The sequence below is a fragment of the Neolamprologus brichardi genome, chromosome 23, assembly GCF_056152115.1.
Source record: "Neolamprologus brichardi isolate AB-2024 chromosome 23, ASM5615211v1, whole genome shotgun sequence".
In the NCBI taxonomy this organism is placed as follows: domain Eukaryota; kingdom Metazoa; phylum Chordata; class Actinopteri; order Cichliformes; family Cichlidae; genus Neolamprologus; species Neolamprologus brichardi.
This window is the reverse complement of record NC_142125.1, coordinates 38,975,582-38,998,875: the sequence shown is the minus strand read 5'-3', so window position 1 is coordinate 38,998,875 and position 23,294 is coordinate 38,975,582. Positions and strand designations below refer to the sequence as shown.

General features: G+C 40.3%; 1 protein-coding gene and 1 non-coding gene across 2 annotated transcripts; one reads left to right on the top strand and one right to left on the bottom strand.

Moving 5' to 3' along the window:
• Positions 1-1,840: 1,840 nt before the first annotated feature.
• LOC102780277 (ETS translocation variant 5-like) lies at positions 1,841-10,136 on the top strand. Its single transcript, XM_087836530.1, has 13 exons — positions 1,841-1,940; positions 3,928-3,993; positions 4,082-4,166; positions 4,469-4,516; positions 4,599-4,649; positions 6,265-6,373; positions 6,482-6,742; positions 6,843-7,120; positions 7,276-7,338; positions 7,416-7,484; positions 7,778-7,929; positions 8,048-8,149; positions 8,640-10,136. Exons 2-13 carry the CDS (start codon positions 3,946-3,948, stop codon positions 8,871-8,873), a joined length of 1,500 nt encoding a protein of 499 aa, XP_087692656.1. The 5' UTR covers positions 1,841-1,940; positions 3,928-3,945; the 3' UTR covers positions 8,874-10,136.
• A 319-nt stretch (positions 10,137-10,455) lies between these two features.
• On the bottom strand, positions 10,456-10,574 carry LOC148096300 (5S ribosomal RNA). The gene has a single exon (XR_015717314.1). It is a non-coding gene; the product is annotated as a 5S ribosomal RNA (ribosomal RNA).
• Positions 10,575-23,294: the final 12,720 nt, after the last annotated feature.

The window sequence follows — 23,294 nt, the reverse complement described above, 5'->3', positions numbered from 1 at the left end:
GCATTGTAAAGAGCCACCTGTTATTGTGGAGGTACTGTATGAGGGGATTTACCCTGTAATCATGTGGAATTTCTTTGGGTGATCACTCTGCAGCAGCAGGTAATGAAGTGGAATGAGATCAGAGTAGAATTAAAAGTGCAGCAAGGGCTCTGCCACCCACTGAGATGAATACTCTTCAAACAGTCATGTGCGATGCTGGATTAAACCCGTCGAACATTTGACAGTTTCCCAGTTTTTACAGGACTACTTAAATATCCTCAGTGTTACATGCAGTCCAGGTCACGGGAGTCTTTTTGAAGTCTTATCCCCAAAAAAACACATTTTCTGCGGTAGCTTCCAAAAACTGATGGATGTGCCTTCAAAAAAGAAATAAACTGTAACTGGGGCAATACAGGTGGCTGAGGAGGAACATGTGAAAGAGCTGCATTAGGGTTGGGTACAGTTTTCGGTATTCCACCGTCCTGAGTAAGAAATGTAAGAAATGCTCTAAGGAACAAAGATTTGAAGCTAAGTTAATGGCCCTCAAAACCAGATTTAACCTTTTCATACATGTTCAAGTGCTTTATCTATCTTGCATTCACACCGATTTACAATCACTAGTTAACCTAAAATGCGGATTTTTGGGAGAATCCGGAGTACTGGGAGGAAACCCACATAACCACATGGAGTTCGTGCCGTCTCCACACAGAATGGGATGATAATGAGGCTGGGAGATAGGACCTACTGTACTTGCTGTGAACCAACAAAGCTATAAATCCTTTTAGGGTCTTATTGTAAAACGACTGTTAGTCTGATAACCTGATGATGCTCCCCTGTGCCTGTGCTCACCTTAATAGTGAGTATAACATTGGTTCATCTTATTCCAGGCTGAAGCTAAGAGACACATTTTTATTATTTCTTTGACTTTTTTTGTTAAATTATTACATATGTAACTCCTCCCCCCCCCCCCCCCCCAAAAAAAAAAAAAAAAAAAAAAAAAAAAAAAAAAAAGAAAACCCTTGTAATTGACTGTAAGGTTTAATAACAGTAACACTAAATATATGATCTACTCAGTGGTGGTTGTCGTTGCAGTTCCAATTGTAACATCATAAGAGAACAATAAAATTAAGGACATCAATTATTATTACATGGCAACTATTTGTCTCGCTTGTTGCTATAGTGTTTATTATGATCTGTGGCAGGAAAGATGATCTCATGAATATAACCTAGTTCGGGTGTCACACTCATTTTAAATGCAATTTCAGCAGTTTTTCTACTTGATAATGAAATGATGTTGTAGTCAGTGAAAGAAAATTTGTCAGCGTAACTCTTTGGGCTTAAATTGTGAAAAATAGTGTAGAATTAAATATAGTAGATTGTGTATTACATTATTACTTTGGTGTACCATGCATGGTCTTTATCACCGGAAATGTGTGTGTGTGTGTGTGTGTGTGTGTGTGTGTGTGTATGCCCTGCTTCAAATTTTCTAAAGCTGCCAGGCATTATGTTTAACACCCCTGATTTAGTTGAAATCAGTGGGCTATATAGTAAACCAGCAAAAGCATGCTTTTAGTGCTATTTTCATCATTATTGTTCCCGTGTAGAAGTTACAGATGACCTTGAATTTGGTTATTTATTTACCTGTTTACTTTGTAAGACCTTAATTGCAGCGCCGGCCCTTTAAGAGAGTCCTGGTTTCATGAATGAAACGCAGCCATTCATAAAAAACACTGGGGGCCGGGCCACAGAGCAGCCTCGATGACGATTGGCTCGCCTTCTGACTGACTCTGAGTTCCAGCCAATGGCAGGGCAGGAGATCGCTCGTTTTAGCCGCAGCTATCACAGTCCTTCATTGAGAAAAATCCACAGCCGAGTGATTAATCGAGGTGCTGCATGGGATGTAGGGGAGGAAATCTGCGACGAGTTCTGTTTTCACACTGCCAAGAAACTTCACTTACCAAGTGAGTCTTCTTCTTTTTGTTTTTATCTTACCGCTTTAGTAAAAGCTGGCGCCTGCTTGCCTTTAATTACATAAACACCAGATGCATGGTCGCGATTTTTTTTCCTTTGCTACAGGCTCCGAGGGGAGCACATAGGCGTTCAGAGGCTAACGCCATTTTCTTAAAAATCTAACTCAGTGCTGCGTTTATTCCCCCGCGACCGCCTGCCTGCACTGCGGCATTTCCGTCTGCAGCAGCTTTTTTCAGCTTGTTGGCGCCGGGAATCCTTCACTGTTTGTCTGTGGCGAAATTTCTCAATGGTGAGCGGGTGTCTCCCCCCCCTCCTCATCCTCCTTCTCCTGCCTCAGTCAGTATCGTGTTTCACTTCATTGAGAAAAACAAGGAGGACTCAACGAGCGTCACGCGAAACTCCATTCACAAATCTTTCACTTTAAGCGAGGATTTGTTGCTAACGTTAGCGGAGTTTGTTGGCGTGATTTCTCCTCTGTGGTGTTTGGAGTCACTGAAGCAAAGCCGAGTGACCCCCCCTCACATTAAATCGTTTGTGGAGGTTTCTTTAACCGAAGACGAGACAAAACGTTACGCAACGTCGGGGGCTGACCTTTTTATCTCTTGAAATAGTTTTTCACTGTTTACTTTTGCCCCATATTTCGCGAGCTTTAGTTGGACTCTTGAGCAGTTTGAGCCAGGTCAATACCCCCTTTTTTGTTTGAAGAAACATTAAAAATGTAGAAATTTACAAAGCTTTGAAATCTGGTGTAGTTAAGAGGTGCAAAACATTGTTAAAATAATGTCCCATATCTTTATCGCACATATACGTTTATCGGCTACTTTAGGTACACCAAGAAACCAGTTTGAGGTGATCTGAGCTTTATGACGTGGTGTTGTTCTGCTGGATGGGTACACTACGGTCATAATGGGATGGGTATGGCCAGCAATAAAGCTCAGGTAGAGTGTGGCATTTAACAATGCTCAGCTGGCACAAACTGCAGCATTACAACCAGTTACAGGTGGTAGCAAGGCGAAATGGATCCATGCTTTCGTCATCTGAATGTCACAGAAGAAATCAGGCAGCCTTTTTTCCCCTCTTGTCTAATTTTGGTTAACCTGTGCAGATTTTAGCCTCTGTTTCCTGGTGACAGGAGTGTCACTCGGTGTGGTCTTCTGCTGCTGTTGCCTGTCTGCTTCACGGTTTGAGGTGTTGTGCATTCAGAGATGCTCTTCTGGTTGTACCAAGTGGTTATCATTCACCTCTGATCTCCAGCATAAACAGCCTTAGTAAACTCTAGAGGCGATTGTGTGGGGAAACCCAACAGTTCAGCAGTTTCTGATATACTCGCGCCAACAACCACGCCACATTCAAAGCCACCTAACTTCCATTTCTTCCCCATTCTAATGCTCACTTTGAACTTCAGCTGGTCACCTTGACTGTGCCTAAATGCACTCAGTTGCAGCAATATGATTAGGTATTGGCATTATTAGCTGAACAAGTGGTTTGTTTGTTTTTTGTTATTGTTTTTTTAATGTTTCTTCTTTAATCCTAGCTCTTGGCAAGCAAAGTGTCAAACCATTTTAATTCCTGTCTTTTCAAACATAGCATTGTCATTCTTTGTACACATGCTTCTCTGTACGTCATTAAAGTTGGCACGGCACAGCCAAAGGAAAAGACGTCATGTTTTATTTGACTATTCAGCTGCTTTCTTTTCATTGCCTCAAATCAGCCTTTGAAGAGCGATTCCTCCCGCAGCTTCACGTCAGTTTATTCATGTCAGATTTGCGTACTGCAGATTGCATAAGTCTTTCTGTGACAACGGGGCTTTTATAGCCACTGTAAACAAACATGCCAAGTCATGTGAAAGGGATGATGGCAGTATGGATGGAGGGGCTAGTCCTGTAGGGGGAAAAAAGACTACGATAGACTTAGATTTAGTCTGCTTAATGACTCCAGTATGTTCAAAGTATATCACTTCCTCACTGCTCATCCCAGGGTGAAGACTCCTGCAACATGGAGGCCTTTTATGATCAGCAGGTTCCTTTTGTGGTCCCTGAGAGTGTGAGTTTGAAACATTATGATTTTATATTCTTATCTTTTTGTCTTGATGCATGTGTGCTGAGTTTCATTCCTTTGCCCGTTGCTGCAGAAATGTCACACACAGGAAGCAGCGAAGTGTCTCAGCGAAAGGAAGAGGAAGTTCATGGACACCGAGCTGGCTCAGGACACAGAAGGTACATATAAAACTCAGACTGACTATGAAACTTCAGTTAACTTCTTGTGAGTGCCAGGATAACATCTGTCTGCTGGATACAAACAATGTGGGGAGAAATTATATTCATAAATTTGCTAATAGGATTATTTTTTCCCCTCCGCTGTTCTTTCAAGTGCCCCTCGTGGTCTTTGGTATTTCTTTAATAGGTCATACTTCTCTGACAATCTTCTATAGGCCATTTGTTGTCATTAATTACATGTGAAATGTCAAATAATTTCGCCCACACACATTCTAACAAATGAATGTGAAACCATCTTCCAGAGCTATTCCAAGACCTGATTCAGCTCCAAGAAATATGGATCGCTGAAGGTGAGCATCCCACATTATACAAATGATGTGTGATAGTTGATGAGAGGGGTCCTTAAACGGCATGTCTTTCCCTCCCGCTCAGCTCAAGCTACCGATGACGAGCAGTTTGTCCCGGATTTCCAGTCCAATAACTGTGAGTACCTGCTTCTTCTTGGATGTTTGGAGAGATCGCGATTTCAGGTTTTAGCAGCGGTGCACACTATTTATGCACGAGTATTTTTGTGAGAGCTTTATGATGGGTCTGGAGCGTTGGAAGTTGGTCTTTAACGTGGAGTTGGACATAAGAGGGGTGGCACGTGTGATCACATTGCACTGTCAGCTGTTGGCTCTCATTTAGGATCTGTGCAGCTTCCTGCTCTTTCATGGCAAATGGATAAACTCTGCTGAACTACCAGATTGTGACTCGTGATCTCAAAGGTCACTGGTGTAAAACCAGTTGTTTACAGTGCTCGCATTCGCTGGTGTTTCCACTCACCTTGGAGCTTTGCCAGTTAAATGATAGTCGTCATGTACCAGAGGAAATGAGGTGAGATAAAAAAAAAAAGTACTGTACTTAAAAGTGTTACAGATAAGGCAGGCGGTGAGGAAATGGTGCGTTTAGTGCCAAACACGTATTGCATAATACTTATTGCTGCCGTAATCATAGCTGCTTCAACACAACGACTCCCCGTGCGGACAATGAAGCTGACGGAGACCGTGTCGTGGATGGAAACATTAGCGGCCTGGCGTCATCGGTGCAGCATACTGATGACAATCTCTACAGATTCCTGGAAAGCTCAGATCAGATAGGGGTAGGCTTCCTTTCTTTCACTGACGCAGGAGTGGGGAGCAAATGCTGAAAGGGATGATAAAGGAAAAACTTTATGCTAAATGGCAAGCCTGCATTGCAAACTGGAAGAGTGCAACTTAAAAACGTGCAGAGCTTGTCTATTTAATGCAAGGTGTCATTGCTACTAAATTATCAACATGAGCAGATAAGAGTTACGAGGGAAATATTCAGGGTCTGAAACGCTGGCAGTAAACTCTCATTTGGATCTGAAGCCGTTCTGCCACACCGGCAGGCAAATGTTTCCACCAAAGCTGCCATTTAATGGGTCTCGAGTGTGTTTTGGTTATGGAAGTGCTGCTTCAACAAACACATTTTCCCAGCCAGTGTTCCCAGAGGCAATGTTGTGTAATCCTAACTGTCTAACCATTACGCTCACCAGGGATCCAACACTAGGCAGTTGGAGGCAAATTAGGAGTGTGAGACTTGTGTAACTGTGCAAAAGATAAACTGATGAAGTCAATTAAAATGACCTGGCATTGAATAGGGACAGAACATTCAATTTTACTCATTTGAGACAGCAAAAAACACAGTTTTGAGATAAAGAGTGATGTTCATATACTTGTAATACCAGCCCAAAAAAAGCTTTTGAAAACTTTTCCTTTTTTACAAGAGATAGAGAGATATATATATATAGAGATATATATCTATATATATATATCTACATATATAGATAGCTCTCTCTATCTCTCTCTATCTCTCTCTATCTCTCTCTCTCAGAGTTGAGAAGAAACACTGCATCATGGGAAGCCCTGCGTAGCCTAAGCTTATCACCTGCTTCTGCCTGAACTATAAGCTTTATCAGAAAGGAAAGTTTTTTAAGACTAATCTTTGAAGCAGTCCACTTGGCCATCTAAAGTAAGGGTGTTCATTCCATGCTCTGCAGACATGTATGTATTATTTGCCTGTGTGTTTTTTGCAGTGATGCTTCATGGACTGGCCGCCAGCAAAGTGAAGCGTGAACCCAGTTCGTCCAAAGACTTCTCTCCCTGCAGAACGCCTCAGGCTGACATGTGCCTTTACAGCTACAGGTAACATTCATGTTTTTAAACCTGTGTGTGATATACTGCAATACTACCACCACCACACACCTGGCAGACAGAACTCTTGGATGATGTGTTGTTATCTGGTCTCCTTAGTGCCTGTGAGCCCGCTCCGACTCCATCCTCCACACCTGCAGTACAACAACGTGGCTCCATCCACCCTACTGGACCTCCACCTTTACAGAGGCAGTTACAGCCATCTACCCCTCAGCTGACCAACAACTGCTCCCCAAACCACACTCCTGCCCTCAGCCCCTCCCACCTCCGCAACCTTCCACAGGCCAATCAAAGCCAGCAGTTTGCTATGCCACATCCTCCCATCGGCTCTTCCAGTGTGTCGTTCAACGCAGAACAAAGGTAAGCTTTAAAAAATATATATACACACACACACACACGGTTTAAGCTGGAAGCGAATGAGCTTCAAACCTTTAAACATCCACTTCTTTCCACACTTCAGGTTCCAGCGGCAGTTGTCGGATCCCTGCCTGTCTTTCCTTCCTCCAAAGAAGACCGCAAACACGCCGTACCACCCCGCCATCCGTGACGGGAGGCCAATGTATCAGCGCCACCTTTCAGAGCCTCTGGTTCCCCATGCTCCCCGGGGTTTTAAACAAGAACTGGTGGACCCGAGATATCCAGAGCCAGGGCCTCCTACGTCAGGTCTGGCACGTCCTCAGACTGCCTTCAACCATGTCACAATTAAACAAGAGCCAAGGGACTTTGGCTATGACTCAGGTGTGTTGCACTTACTTAGTGTGGCGACGGCATCTGAATAAAATGTATTCACGTCTGTTAGGGTAACAGGCAGTCTTGCCATAAGTGAAACCCATGCTCAGACACTTTACATTTGCTTGCAATTTATGAAGAATTGTGACTTTTGTGCCTTTCAGAGGTTCAAACATGCCAGTCATCATCCTTTGAGAAGTCTGCTTTGTACCAAAATAACAGTGCAGGTGAGTTTGTGTGTCCTGGGTTTAAAAATGCCCTTTCATGCTGCCACAGCCTTTTTACTCTATTCTTTGCTCCACAGGATTTGGTCCAGACAGAGAGCAGTGTCTGTACTATGATGACACCTGTGTTGTGCCGGAAAGGCTGGAAGGTAAGACACGGACTTCCAAAACATCCCTATTAACACTTGGTGTATAAGACAAAGGAGGGAAGGACAATATCATTTAAGACAGTGTGCTGTGAGCTGGCGGTATTGTGTTCGTTATTGGCATTTGCATACACCAGGTTGAGTGTTCTGTTTCTAATGTTGTACTATGTTCTGTACAATGGGACATGATTTTAAAAAAAAAAAAAAATGAGCAAACGGTTAAGAAATTGGTTTAAAAAACCAACCAACAAAACAGCACAAAAGCAGGAAAGGTGACTTCTGCGTGTCTTCACCAGGTAAAGTGAAACAGGAGGGTCTGCCGTACCAGCGCCGTGGCTCCCTGCAGCTGTGGCAGTTCCTGCTCACACTCCTGGACAACCCAGCCAATGCACACCTGATCATCTGGACGGGGCGAAACATGGAGTTCAAGCTGATTGACCCCGAAGAGGTCAGCTGCTGCATACCTAATGTGGAACTTTGAGAAGCTTAATAATCTAAAGTCTGAAAAACAACATTTCTAAAGCCATATATTAATTTTCCCCTCCCCTCCCCCATCATGTTTTTAGGTGGCTCGGCTCTGGGGGATCCAGAAGAATCGACCTGCCATGAACTACGATAAGCTGAGTCGCTCGCTGCGGTACTATTATGAAAAGGGCATTATGCAGAAGGTAAAGGCAGGTCATGTTCCACTTGAGTCTTCCTTTACTCCTATGTTGTTGTAATCAATTACAAACTATTAAAAAAAAAACTAGCTATTGGGCTCTTACACTGCACCACTGAGTTTTTGACCTCTTATTTCTAATCTAATCTTAGCCTCTAATGAAGCACATCTGGAAGCCATCCAGTTTAATGTTTGGAGTTTTAAAAGACTTGAGGTTATTTTTTTTTATAATTTTTATTAAAGGCAGTATTTTTTTGTGTGTGTGTTGTTGTACCAGGCTATTAAACATCATCAGTGTTGTTTATTTCTGCTGTTTTGGGCATTTAAACACTGAAGTCCATGGAGACTGACTCACTGTTTAAACCAGCCTCAAGTGGCCATTAGAGAAACTGCAGTTTTCTGTCCTCAACATTTTGCCATTAATTTCCAAATTTTTGAGAGATTACTTTTGTTTTATTATTATTTTTTTAATTTCTCAATTCGAACTCTTTTTGCAGGTGGCCGGTGAGCGGTACGTCTACAAGTTCGTGTGCAACCCCGAGGCACTTTTCTCCATGGCTTTCCCAGACAATCAGAGGCCAAGTCTCAAGCCTGACCCGGATGCTGTCCTACCTCCCAGCGAGGACGAAGGCTCCCACCTCCCCAGCTATGAAGATGACGGGCCTTATCTGGCTGAAGGAGTGGAGCAGTGCATCCAAAGACTGGGCCTCCCTGACGGCTACCCGTACTAGACTCCACAGCCTGGCAGCTGAAGTTATTTTTAACACGATGTAACCTATATTTACGGAGCAGTGTTTGAGAATTTTTAGTATGTACCTACGTTATGTCACAAAGACGCAGCATTTGAAGAAGTTAATTTTTATTTAGCCAGAAAGCTAACAAAAAATAACTGAGATGTTTAAACTCAGAAAATGAAAAAAAAAAACTCATCGTAGTTCTGATTTGGTTTCACGGATTATAATATTCTAAAAATACCTGGAATTTTAAGATTAGTTTACATTTGAGCAGTCAATAAGATTACAACATGTATCTAGAAGGAGGCTTTACTTTACTTGGGAGACTTGTGATGGGTAAACTGGTATTGAGTCAGGTTTGTTGGGTGGGATAGGCAGTTGTAGCAAAATGAGGCTGGTTAAATTACAATGACAGTTTTTTATTTTTTATTTTTTGTAAAAACTGCATCGTTCCTGAAATATTCCAGCTTTTTCTTGTAAAATTGTGATGCTCAATATTTTTTTTTCCCAAATTTTTTTCTTTTTTTTTTTTTTTATTCAAAATGCTCCATTTTTATCTTAAATTCTTTTTGTTAGTGACAGTGGTCTTGATGCCAGTTGTATTTTTTTTTTTTTTTGTAGCATGGCCATCTCTGTAGTCCTCTTGCTTGTGAACTCTGGGATTTGTATTACAACCAAAGTATCTCAAAGCCATGGCATTCCTTTACTGTTTCTGTTTTAAACTGCTTGAAAGGGACTGACTTGTATTTTCAGACCTATAAATTCTCCTATAAACATCAGTTTGAAATGTTTTGTGTACCTCTTCTTGTTTTCAAAGCTGATATTTTTTGGCTTTCTATGGACTCGTAAGTTTTTCCTATTGCTGTTTTTGACAAAGGTACTGCTTCTATTTTTGATTCAGTGATACTCTGATACGAATAATAAGCATGGACTTTCTTATGAATGCGCCAGCAGTTCATGTCCTCGGATAGTTTTCTGCATTTTGTAGAGTTTATTTGCTTCGACATGTAGAAAAAGTGTATAATTATATATGGATATATTTTTGCAAAAGGCTGCGATTTTTCCTGCTGAAGTGTTTCTTCGGCCTTCCAAGGATTTACCCATGAACTCCTGCAGCTAGATGGTGGATGTAAAGGTATATTTTGCTATCTGATCACATGGTTGTATAACATACCGACACTGGTCTCTCTTCTGCCCTTGGATTCTGTTATTCGTGCCTTCTGTTGATCTTTACTGATAAAATAAACTATTTTACTCTTTTCTCTTGCCTCACAGTTCATTATTTCAAAACTGCTACCAGGTGAAGAAAAGAGAAAGTCTCCCCTGAGAAAGCAGCAGCGCCCTCTGCAGTTTGTGTTTAGAAGTGCAAAAGCTTTGTGCAAGACACGCTAACCATCCTATTAGAAAATGAGCTAAAAGATGGCCTCAGATTAGTTTCAATATTTAAACTGTCATTTGTATTATTTCAAAACAAAATACCGAAATATTAAGTGACGTCCTTGTTATCATAGTATTCCTTGATGCTATCTCCACTGAGTGAGCAGCAGCGCCCTCTGCAGTTTGTGTGTGGAAGTGCAAAAGCTTACAGCACCTGGTATTCCCAGGCGGTCTCCCATCCAAGTACTGACCAGGCCCGACCCTGCTTAGCTTCCGAGATCAGACGAGATCGGGCGTGTTCAGGGTGGTATGGCCGTAAGCGAGAGAGCGTTTCAGAAAAAGCCTTTTTATACATGCGGTGACGACACATATACCCTTACATTGATCTTCTATGTATAAGTTAAAGTCTCCAAACGACAAGAGCTGCTGTTCATCTTTGTTCTTACAGGCATGAACAGTTACATTTCTGCGCATTTGCATCTATTTTCTGTCTTTAATGAGAATATCAGTTTTCCATCTTGTGTTCCAGATAAATCAGTTTCATTCTAAGATTGCACTTCTACACAAAAACTGCAGAGGGCCCTGATGCTCACTCAGGGGAGACAGCTTTAGTAAATACTTTAGTAATTTACAAAACTTCTGTAAGTGCTGCTTTTATATTTTGTGTAAAACTAATAACTATATACAGACATAAAATAATATAAAATCCCCAAAATAAAATAACAATTTGAAAAAATCTTTACAATACAAATGATACAAAGTCGTGAACGACTGAAGCGGTCTGTAGCTTCCTCCTGTTTTCACTTCTGTGCAATGACCCTCAGTGATGATGTCCACTCTACTGATCCTGAACCTCCACAGCTGTCTGACTGTTGGAACTAATTTGAGCTCTAATATTTAATCATTGCTGTAAGCAGACCATCAGCAGACTTTATTTAACCCATCATGTGCACTAAAGTGATCAAAATATTTAGATTTTATTACCCTCACTATTACAAAGGCTTATGGTTTCCTGTTTTTTCTTTGAATAAATAGCAGAAATTCTACGTGTTACTGACATAATAGTTCATGTTGTTTCTTTGCTATATTGAAAGACTTTGAAAGATTTTTGTATTTTTTTCTCTACTGGTTTCCAAAGATGGGGCAGAATAATGCAGTCCAGATCAACTCCATCGCTATGACCTCAGCACTAAGACAAAATGTAATCATCACCTCTAAGACTGTGTCAACAGAGCATTAACATATATTATCATCACATCATTACATCTTCCAGATAATAATGAGCATACAGCTTCTCTCTCTGTAACAGATTTTAAAAGAAGTGTGTGTGGTTTCACAAGTGCTGCTAAAGGATCTAAAGGATGCTGCTATAACTGCTGTGATTGTGATATTTTTCCACATTCACTGAAATCTGCCATGTTCTGTCATTATTATAATTACTGTTGTATTACTTAAACTCAACAAATTCTTAAGAAACATTTCCAAAGCAACATCATGAGAATGATCTTTAAAGATCACAGCAAGCTGCTCTCATTAACAGCAACATTGCAATTGTAGAGATTGAAGGTTGAAGATGGTCAGTGAAGGAAATTCTGTGAAACGTCAGATTGGCTGCAGTGAGTTGAAATAGTGGCCAGGTGACTAAACAGCACCTGCTCATCTGATCAGTTTTAAATTGGAATATTTATCTGAACAGAAATCAGTGCAAGTCATCTCTATATGAGATATGCAAATGAATTATACAAAATATCCATGAGAGGAAAGTTCACCAGCTGAAGATGTCATATAATGCAGTATCTGGAAGGTGAAATAGTTTTTATGTAGCGAGTAAAAGCCAAGGAGTAACCGCTAAGGGCCTCTGTACTACTCGTGCAAACTTTCAGGCCCAAAGCTCTTACAGGAACAAGCCCAGAATAAACGGGACAAGAGGGTCAATATCAGTCAAATACGTTAAAATGTATTATTTAAATAAAAAACAACAACAACAAAACACAAAGGGTTTGCAATAGGCCTAAAACTAGTGATGGCTCGCTTGAAGCTGACGCCCCGGTGCGTGTGTCAAAAAAAATCAACACACTGCTTCAGAAGCACTGTGTCGAAGCTTGATTCGTTTGGCCAGAGTCACGTGATCAGTGACGTCCGAAGCTTCATTTAGAGCCTAACTTTTTCGGTGTGTGATTCCCTGGTTTATAAGGAAGTGAATCATTCGCGGGATTTGTGGAGCGCTTTGATGGTGACAGATGGCGAACCACTGATATTTCTACTGAAAGATTTGGAGCCAGCGAGGAATAGAGGAGGTTCTGTTGTGTGGGAGTATTTTGAGTTGATTTTGGTCAATCGGGTGGGTTTTCCTTCTTTGTGTTCTGGCTGTTTGCTTTTGTTTTGTGCGTGTTTATTTTATCTGACAATGGGAAAAACTTAAAATGTCAAAAATCTGATTTTCATAATATAAATATCATTAAATAACTTTAGAAAAACTTCCATTTAACTCTTTACATTTAATGTAATATATAAAAATATATCTTATTTTTTTTAATTAATCTTAAAATGTTAGTCTGCAAAATGTGCAGCAATTTAATTTATTTATTCTCTTTAGCTGATAGTTAGTGGGGCCCAGGTAGAATGTATAACTGCATTTCTACCAGTTTCTCTGCACTCCAGCCTCCTCTGTTCCATGTGAAGGGATTTTCAGGAGAAATTATCTCCACGAAAAGGAACAGGTTTGGTCACCGCACAGTGAAACAAATTCTCTTCTTAAATAAAAATGAAAAAGGGTTACCTTAAATGCATCATGTTTTTAATTTACAAGTTCATAAGCATTTTCCTTTCCCAGTTCACAATCAATTCTACCCCCAGGTCAAAAATATGTATAGGAAAATGTCCCTAATATAATGTCTGTGAAGGTTCTCAGTCATCCAGGTCATTGTAGTCAAAGGAGCTTGCAAAGAAAAGCGTCTGGACTTCTTTAAGTTACTTGAAGACGTTTCACCTCTCATCCGAGAAGCTTCTTCAGTTATAAGGTCAAATGGTGGAGAGTCCCAGATATAAACCTAGTGGGAGTATCCCCCCACAGAGGGACAAAAGGACCCCCTGATGATCCTCTAATCACCTGAGCCAAGGTGTGGAACTGGGTGTGGGTCCCAATCAGCCAGAGTTTCGGGTGAGTTTATTGTGAAACCTGGCCCCACCTTATCATGCGAATTCCTGAGGTCAGATGGCCCAGGATGTGAGTGGGCGTTAAGGCGTCTGGGAAGGGATCTCAAAACTGGATTATAGATGGCAGAGAGTTGGTGTCGTAAACCACCGCCTCTGTTCAAAGATGGTCGCTCACAGTGGACATAGATGGCTTCTTTCACTCCTTTCAAACCATCTGTCCTCTCTGTCCAAAATGTGAACATTGGCATCCTCGAAAGAGTGTCCTTTATCCTTAAGATGCAGATGGACAGCTGGGGCCAGGTTTCACAATGAACTCACCCGAAACTCTGGCTGATTGGGACCCACACCCAGTTCCACACCTTGGCTCAGGCGATTAGAGGATCATCAGGGGGTCCTTTTGTCCCTCTGTGGGGGGACACTCCCACCAGGTTTATATCTGGGACTCTCCACCATTTGACCTTAGAACTGAAGAAGCCTCTCGGATGAGAGGTGAAACGTCTTCAAGTAACTTAAAGAAGTCCAGACGCTTTTCTTTGCAAGCTCCTTTGACTACGATGACCTGGATGACTGAGAACCTTCACAGACATGGACAGCTGAGTCTTGTCCTGTGGAGGTGGCTCTTCTGTGTTGTGCCATGCGCTTGTGAAGTGGCTATTTGGTCTCTCCAATGTAGAGGTCTGGGCATTCCTCGCTGCACTGTACGGCATACACCACATTGTTAAGTCTGTGTTTTGGAGTTTTGTCTTTCGGGTGAACCAGTTTTTGTCTGAGTGTGTTGCTGGGTCTGAAATGCACCGGGATGTCATGCTTGGAGAAAACCCTCCTGAGTTTCTCTGATACACCGGCTACATAGGGGATGACAATGTTGTTGCGTCTGTCCTTCTTATCCTCCCTCGCTGGTGTCTGATCTTCTTTTCTGTGCCTCTTTGCTGACTTTATGAACGCCCATTTAGGATAGCCGCACGTTTTGAGTGCTTCCTTTACATGTGTGTGTTCCTTCTTTTTCCCTTCAGGCTTAGAGGGAACATGTTCTGCCTGGTGGTGTAGGGTCCTAATTACTCCAAGTTTGTGTTCCAGAGGGTGATGGGAGTCAAACAGGAGGTACTGGTCCGTGTGTGTGGGCTTCCGGTAAACTTTGATGTTGAGGTCCCTAATATAATATTATTTATAAATACACCCGTCCGGCGATTAATTGCATAAGTACATGGAGGCGGGACCTCACAGCAGAAACATACCCCATAATGTGTCATACATTATTATATGTATATTATATGTAATGTGGTATTTTTCAATTATTGTTTTTACCAACATCAAGAAGTCACAAGCAAAGAAAGACCAAGCCATGGTGCATGTTTAAACAAGGAAAGTTTACTGGTCAAAATTATGTATTAAAGAAATAAACAACTTTTTTTTTCACCCCCAAAAATACATGTTTAAAGCAACACAGCGGCGGCCCAATATCAGACAGAACTCCATTCAGTAGAGTGGGCAATCAGAATGAAGCAGTTGGTTTTATTTTGTGGATTCAAGCTGCTCTTCATATTTTTGGCCACCAGATGTCACCAGAGAGGACTGTGTTGAAAAGCTTCGAGTAATGAACCGTTTTTCAATACAAGCTTCAGTGCTTCAGAAAGCTTCATTTGGCCATCACTACCTAAAACATCAAACTAGAAAAGGTCACTAACGACCACAATATAGTTTTATTGGTGCAACTGTAACGATGTAAAAGATTGAATATGGTTTTGTTGTTGTTAAATTCCTGTTAAACTTGGGATCTCAACCATGGGTTTATTTTGAAACTTTATTTTGAAAATCCGCAGCGGAAGTCTGCTACTGGTAAACGGGTTTTCCCTAAGCTTATCCATTAGTAGCAATGAAGCTTTTGCTGTGGTAAGTTCTTCCTCAGTCCTCCCTGACTGAACATGAGTTTAAAACATATTTGAAAATCCTCATTGAAGTTAACATGACAGTGCATTAACAGCATGAACTGCCCATACAGTAGCATCTGAGTAGATTTCAGTCTTATGATCTTGTTTTACAATTAATGGGTTAGACGGTAGGAAAAATGGACACGCTGAGCTAGCGGCTAACAGCTAGAGGAGACTGTCGTGTCTAATAATTTGAAACTTATCTTGATAGTTTCGGCGGGATCCTGTTGCTGGAAACCCATGGTTATTCATGTCCCATGTTATTGTAGGTATGTGTATTTTGAAACATGTATTTGGTTGAGCTGCAGGCTAATTCTGTTTAAGAAATACTGCTTATTAAGTTTTGCCCAGTAGATGGCAGCATTGTTCCATTTACTATTGTACATGAAAGGAAATTTTGGCTTTGGTCTGGAAGTTTATTTTTATTCACATGAATGTGCATTTAAGTGAATTAATTTCTTCTTCTTTTTTTTTTTTTTTTTACCTAAACCACAATGTAGTAATATTTTTATTTCATTTTCCATGATAGGTTTTGTTGCCATTTTATTTTTCAATCAATATTTGTTTTTTATTTATTTTAAGAAAACTCAGAGTTCCACCATACGATCATTTGTTTATCTGTTAGTAGCAATGAAGCTTTTGCTTTGTTTGGGCAGAATCCTGTTGCTGGAAACCCATGGTTATTCATGTCCCTTGTTATTGCAGAAACCCACAAAAGGGGAATAAACCACGCCTGAACTCTACCCATCTCAAGTCCAGAGAGTTTTACTCATATAGCACCGGACATAGAGACTGAGGGTGGTTACACAACCTGCCAGCAATGCAACTATCACCTGAGAGCTTGCTCTACCCCGGTGGTCCCAGATGCTCGTTGCTTTTTTTTAAAAAAAAAAAAAAAAATCCACCCCAAATAAATTTGAGCCCAACAGAACACTTATCGCATGCACTAAGTGTTTTAGTTCAGGAAATAATTGGTGGCACTAAAATCACTCTTAATAAAACGTATTCACTGCAAATCCACACGGTGCACCTCTAAAAGACCTAATTCCCCTAAGGCAGGGGTGGGCAACTCCAGGCCTCGAGGGCCGGTGTCCCTGCAGGTTTTAGATGTGTCCTTGAACCAACAAAGCTGATTTAAATGGCTAAATTAGCTCCTGCAGTTCTCCAGAGGCCTGTAACGAACTAATCATGTGATTCAGGTGTGTTGACCCAAGGTGAGATCTAAAACCTGCAGGACACCGGCCCTCGGGGCCTGGAATTGCCCACCCCTGCCCTAAGGTAAGAGCCCAGCTCAGGGATTGCACATTGCCCGACTAATATTGCACCAGCCCAGTAGAAATAAAAACAAACCCCGCATTAAAAAAACAACAACAACAACACAGTTTTAAAAGGTGACCCTTCTCTAAAACCAACTTGAGAGAAAAACGCAACGAAAAGGAGGAAAAAACTGAGACAAATTCACATGTGCAGCCTGTCCTCCAGCGGACAACTGCGTTTGCTGCACACCTGGCTTGTCTTCTAAAACACTACTCGAACCTCTGCTGTAGAGGTTTAAAACAACCGCTGGTGTAGAAGACAATTAAAACTTCTCAGGCTCTTCACCTACTCACACAACCATTGTTCACAGCCGCTCATCAGTGCAAATGAGAGAAAAGAACACCTGCAGCTACTTCCTTTTTTATACCCTCCCTTGGGTCCCGTGGGTCCTAAAGCCGGCCCATTACATTTAATTTTTATTTTATTTAAATTTTTCATTGACAATGTTTCCATTTACCCTGCCAAAGTGTTCGGTTTAACTTTGTTAATATTTGTATATGTAATGCTCCAATTTAAAGCAGAGAATGATCCTAAATTTAAGGGTAATTAAGTTTGATGACAAGTAAAACTAGTTCCAGTTTTAGCCAGAAAGACCAAAACCACAGAGGGAATGGTGTAAAATAGGAATCATTGGGTCAAAGACTACATGCATTTTGTTGTAGGACAATATTTGCAGGTAAATAAAATCATCTCATCATTTGTTTAATTCTACTTCTCTGAAATATTGCAAAAATACTACAAAATTCACGTGTATACAAACATAAATCACTCCAACCTCACTGGATATTACTGTGTTACGTCCCCACATGAAAGCTAGGCGAAGAGGGTGGGGGACAATAACAGTTGGATCCGGGTTGAAATGAAAAGGACGCCAGGCAGAGGGGTTTAACACAAAATAAATCTTTATTATAATTAATTAACCTAATAATCATATAAGCAGTAACAACAGAAAGAGACAGCAACGCTGCTTTAATGATAACTTAGACAGGCCAACCCAAAGAGATGGTGGCTGCTTCAACTAAGCAAGAATGAAGAGAACAGAATTAGAATGAAAACACCAGAATTTGAATGAAAAGAACTGGAATAGAATGAAAACAACGGATTTTGAACGAAAATAACAGAATTAAAATGAAAACAACCGAAATACAGTGAAAAGAACATAATTTGAATGAAAACAACAGAATTTGAATGACAAGAAGAGAATTTGAATGAAAACACCGGAAGTTGAAAGATAACAACAGAATTAGAATGAAAACAAAAGAATTAGAATGAAAAAAAAAAAACAGGAATTTGAATGACAACACAGGAATTTGAATATAAACAACATATTTAGAATGAAAACAACAGAATTGGAATGAAAACAACAAAATTTGAATGAAAAAACAGGATTAGAATAACAAGAACGGAATTTGGATTAAAACACCAGAAGCTGAAAGAAAACAACAAAATTTGAATGAAAACATCAAAATTTGAATGAATACAACTGGATTAGAGGGAAAACAACGGATTTTGAACGAAAACAACAGAATTAAAATGAAAACAACCGAAATACAGTGAAAAGAACATAATTTGAATGAAAACAACAGAATTTGAATGACAAGAAGAGAATTTGAATGAAAACACCGGAAGTTGAAAGATAACAACAGAATTAGAATGAAAAAAAAAGAATTAGAATGAAAAAAAAAAACAGGAATTTGAATGACAACACAGGAATTTGAATATAAACAACATATTTAGAATGAAAACAACAGAATTGGAATGAAAACAACAAAATTTGAATGAAAAAACAGGATTAGAATAACAAGAACGGAATTTGGATTAAAACACCAGAAGCTGAAAGAAAACAACAAAATTTGAATGAAAACATCAAAATTTGAATGAATACAACTGGATTAGAGGGAAAACAACGGATTTTGAACGAAAACAACAGAATTAGAATGAAAACAACCGAAATACAGTGAAAAGAACATAATTTGAATGAAAACAACAGAATTTGAACAAAAACAACAGAATTTGAATGACAAGAAGAGAATTTTCTTATTCCGCGATCTGTCAGCGTCTCATTCACCCAGCGGTGCAGAAAGAGTTAAATTACATTCTCTACTGGAGTCCTACGTCATGTGACAAATATGGCCAATGTGATTGGCTGTGCCTTTCAGGGAGCTCTGTTTAGTTTTAGCAGCGGCAAGCCTGCGCTGTGAGGAGGAGAGGAGGACGGCAGCAAAAAGGAAGAGCCTGGATATAAAAAAGTATTTTGGAAACTAACTGCACAACATGCAGCACTATTAGTTATCTCAGTCTCAGAGCAGCATTTCTAATTTTGATTGAAACTGTCAGAGAAAACGGCAGCCTCGAGTAAGCCAGGGTATTAGTTTACAGAGGCTGTTAAAATTATATGTCTAACGTTAAAATGTTGGTGACACAATAATTTCATCCTAATGGCACTGACATATTCATAGGGTTAATTTTCATGATTTTGCAAATATCCACCTTTTAGTGCAGTTTGCACAAATTGTTTTAAAAATGCACTCACCCTACAAACATTACTGATGAGTCAAAATCTGCACAAAGTGACAGAAACACTGAAGCAGCTCCACATTTTATTCTTATTGTCATGTATGTCCTATTTGTCAGGTGACAGAAGAACCAACACAAAGCTCAGAGAGTAATGGTGACACAACATCACAGGTGGAATTGGATGATGACTTGTTGGTTCATGACTGTATTTGATGCACATGTGTGACTGCATGTATTTGGAATGTCTCACTGTTATTCATCAGGTGACAGAGGCAGCTCTGCCATGTTGTAGCTCGGACAGAGGTGAAGAGGCGAGGTCACAGGTGACTGACTGATGATTTGGTGCTATAGATTAACTAGTATTTATTATCATGACAACTGTTAGGCTGCTGATGTAAATATATTCATTAGTGTATATTTGACAAAGAATCTGAATTGACACGTCTCACTTTTTATATGGCACGAATCAATGTGTTATTTTATCAGGTAGCAATATGTCCTAGTGCAGTCAGAGGGGAAGAGCCAGGGCCAAAGGTGAGGCAAAGCAAGCACAGAGTAATACTTTTAATCTGAGGATAAAACGCATGTACTGAGGCTGAAAGAAACTTCAGTGCTCTCAGAAGATCAAAAAGATGGGTAAGGTTAACAATGACTCAAATGAGATTAAACAATGCTGCTGTATGTCCACCAGCAGAGACTGGACAGTATAGATGTAAAACAAATGTGCCAGCAGTTTATCTCGGTTAACGAGAGGAGAAGGCATGTGTTTGGCTGCTTCACATAGTGGACATTGAGTTGTTGTGTGGGTCCATGTCTGTTACTGTAACAGTAGTTCATGTTGAGAATAAAAGATCCCAGCTCACTGACTTGATCAGGGCAATAGTGCCTAAAATGTTGCTAATTTTGCTGAGAGATCTTTTATTATTTATTTATTTATTTATTTATTTATTTATTTATTTATTTAATCTTAGATGAGTAGTTTTATGGACAAAAACCACTAGGTCATTCAGCGTTCCCTTAGTGCTAATGTATCAGAGATGTTGGTGTACTATAACTGAAGTAATGTTGTTAAGTCCTTAAAGTCATATTCTTTTATTGTCCTGACTGTATTTGAAGCTATTTTTATGTTTGTATGATACCTGATTTGTATGGAATATGGCTGAAGTAAACTAAAGCCTAAAATACGTAGTCAGTCAGTTGTTTAATAGTAATTTAACATTATATAATTCACATATAAAACTATGAATTGTAATTTTAAATGCTATAAAAGCATGTAGAATAACATATGTAGGCAAGTATAATTCTCCTTTTTTTTTTTTTTTATCAAGAAGCAAAGACAAAAAGGGAAAAAAAGAAACAGGGCAGGGTTCGGTGGTTGAATCATCCGTCCCCACCAATGCCACAACCAAATCTACACCCTTGAATTAGAATGAAAATAACAAAATTTGAATGAGACAACAGAATTAGAATGACAAGAACGGAATTTGAATGAAAACACAGGAATTTGAAGAAGAACAATAGAATTTGAATGAAAAAACAGGATTAGAATAAAAAGAACAGAATTTGAATGAGAAAAACAGAATTAGAATGACAACAATGGCTTTTGAACGAAAACAACAGAATTAGAATGACAAGAATGGAATTTGAATGAAAGCACTGGAATTAAAAAGAAAACAACAACATTTCAATGAAAAGAACTGGAATAGAATGAAAAGAACTGGAATAGAATGAAAAGAACTGGAATAGAATGAGAACAACGGAATTTGAATGAAAACAACAGAATTAGAATGAAAACACCAGAATTTGAACGAAAACAACAGAATTTGAATGACAAGAAGAGAATTTCTGAAGAGAATTCAGAAAACAACAGAATTAGAATAAAAACAACAGAACTAGAGTGAAAACAAAATAATTTGAATGAAAACAACAGAATTTGAATGAAGAGAAAAGAATTAGAATGAAAACACTGGCATAAGAATGAAAACAACAAAATTTGAATGAAAAAAAATGGAATAGAATGAAAAGATTTTTCCCTTTTCTCAACGAGACGTCTGGGCTCGGGTGAGCCTGAGTGCCCTGCAGGTTCTTTCCCTGCCGGCTACACGATGGACGGGTGGCAGAAATGGAGAATCGTGTGCCTGGCGGGACTGTCGATCGAAGGCGCTGAAGATATCTACCTATTCGGAACCATGATAACAGGGTTCTTGCTGATCAGAGCTGGCTTGGCCCTGGCTTATCGAAGAATTAAGAAAGCGGAACCGGCTGTTCAAACCCCCACAAGGCTGCCCGCTGGGATTGAAACGATGGGACGAGGCGTGACTTCTCAGAATGGGCTCACTGAGTGCAGCATGGATAAGATCTTGGAGAAGCTTACGGCTGCCGTGAACACTCAGAATAAGACCTCTGAGCGCAAACTGGATCACATCCTGGAGCAGCTCACTGCGTTCATGAGTTCTCAGAATCTGCTCTTTGAGCACAAGAATGACAACATCACAGAGCGCAAGTTTGATAACATCATGGAGAAGCTCGCGGCTCTTCAACGGGAGATTGAGAGACCAGTGTTGGAGTGTTAAGAACAGCTTTGAAATTCTCATGAGTTGTTCGCACTAAAGAAAACCACCATCATAATGCGGCTATCCCTTCGGCGCCAGCTGTGGGCTCAAGGCTGGAGCTGAACAAATACTCCCTGATAACGACTGTGTTTAGACTGTTCTTCCCACTCCATGCAGGTCACCTGGGTTGGCTGGAAGACTGTTTACTTAGCCTGGCAGGGCGAAGGACACGGTCTCAGCTGAACTCTGGACACACACACACATACACTGATAAGCACTCACTCATCCCCCACCCCTCCCCTTCCAAACGCCTTCGATGCTTGTTCCCTCCTGGAGAACACGGCGGGTCTGGGCCCGCATTGGAGAGACGGCGCAGTGGCAGGATGGCTGCTGTATTTGCTTAGGATTACTCCTCACTCAAGAGTGAACTTGAGGATCAAGTTGGACGTGTCTGTCAATGGTTGGCATCTCAACAACAGTTCCTACAAACTGTTGTTCAACACTAACCGCTGCAGGGCTGAAGCGTGATTGTGAAAATGTGCGTTAACTCATTATTATTACAGGCTGTGCCAAACTGCATTCTTGACACAATCACGCATCAGCCCTGCAGCGGTTTGTGTTGAACAACAGTTTGTAGGAACTGTTGTTGAGATGCCAACCATTGACAGACACGTCCAACTTGATCCTCAAGTTCACTCAAGAGAACTTGAGGATCAAGAACCTGAGGAGTAAGAAATGGCCCCCTATTACAATAGCACCTTTTTGTTGAGTGTCCTCAGACTAAACTCCACTGCAGAGGTGAAAGAATTAAATTGAGGCTTTTGCTAATGATGTAACCAAGTTCTTTGGTGATCAAATGAACATAAAGTCTGACTTTAAGTAGGAATGAGTCCTTTTGATTAAGACATGTAGACCTGTTTTAGCATAATTCTGTTCCTCGGGGAAGGTGGTATATCATGCTAAGCACAGGTCGAGGGGGCGGTGTGGCAACAATTTTTCACACCAGTCTATTAATTAATGAAAGACCAAGACAGACTTTTAATTCATTTGAAAGCCTGATGCTTAACATTGTCCACCCCAGCTGTGAAACTCAGAAACCAGCCTTACTTGTTATCATCTATCGTCCACCTGGGCCTTACACAGAGTTTCTGTCTGATTTCTCAGACTTTATATCTAATTTAGTTCTGAGCTCAGATAAAATAATTATTGTGGGTGATTTTAACATCCATGTTGATGCTAAAAATGACAGCCTCAACATGGCATTTAATCTGTTGTTAGACTCAATTGGTTTCTCTCAAAATGTAAAAGAACCCACCCACCACTTTAATCACACTCTAGATCTTGTTTTAACATATGGCATAGAAACTGAACATTTAACAGTGTTTCCTGAAAACCCTCTCCTGTCTGATCATTTCTTGATAACATTTACATTTACAATAATTGATTACGCAGCAGTGGAGAGTGGACTTTATCAAAGTAGATGTCTTTCTGAAAGCACTGTAATTAAGTTTAAGAATATAATCCAGCCACTGTTATCATCGTCAATGCCCTGTACCAACACAGAGCAGAGC

What these genes read in the sequence shown, in the direction of transcription:
- LOC102780277 (XM_087836530.1), top strand. Translation starts at nt 3,946, where the DNA reads ATGGAGGCCTTTTATGATCAGCAGGTTCCTTTTGTGGTCCCTGAGAGT. An exon ending in TGTGCCGGAAAGGCTGGAAG is followed by an intron (nt 7,485 to 7,777) that starts GTAAGACACGGA and finishes TGTCTTCACCAG; the next exon opens with GTAAAGTGAAACAGGAGGGT. An exon ending in AAAAGGGCATTATGCAGAAG is followed by an intron (nt 8,150 to 8,639) that starts GTAAAGGCAGGT and finishes CTCTTTTTGCAG; the next exon opens with GTGGCCGGTGAGCGGTACGT.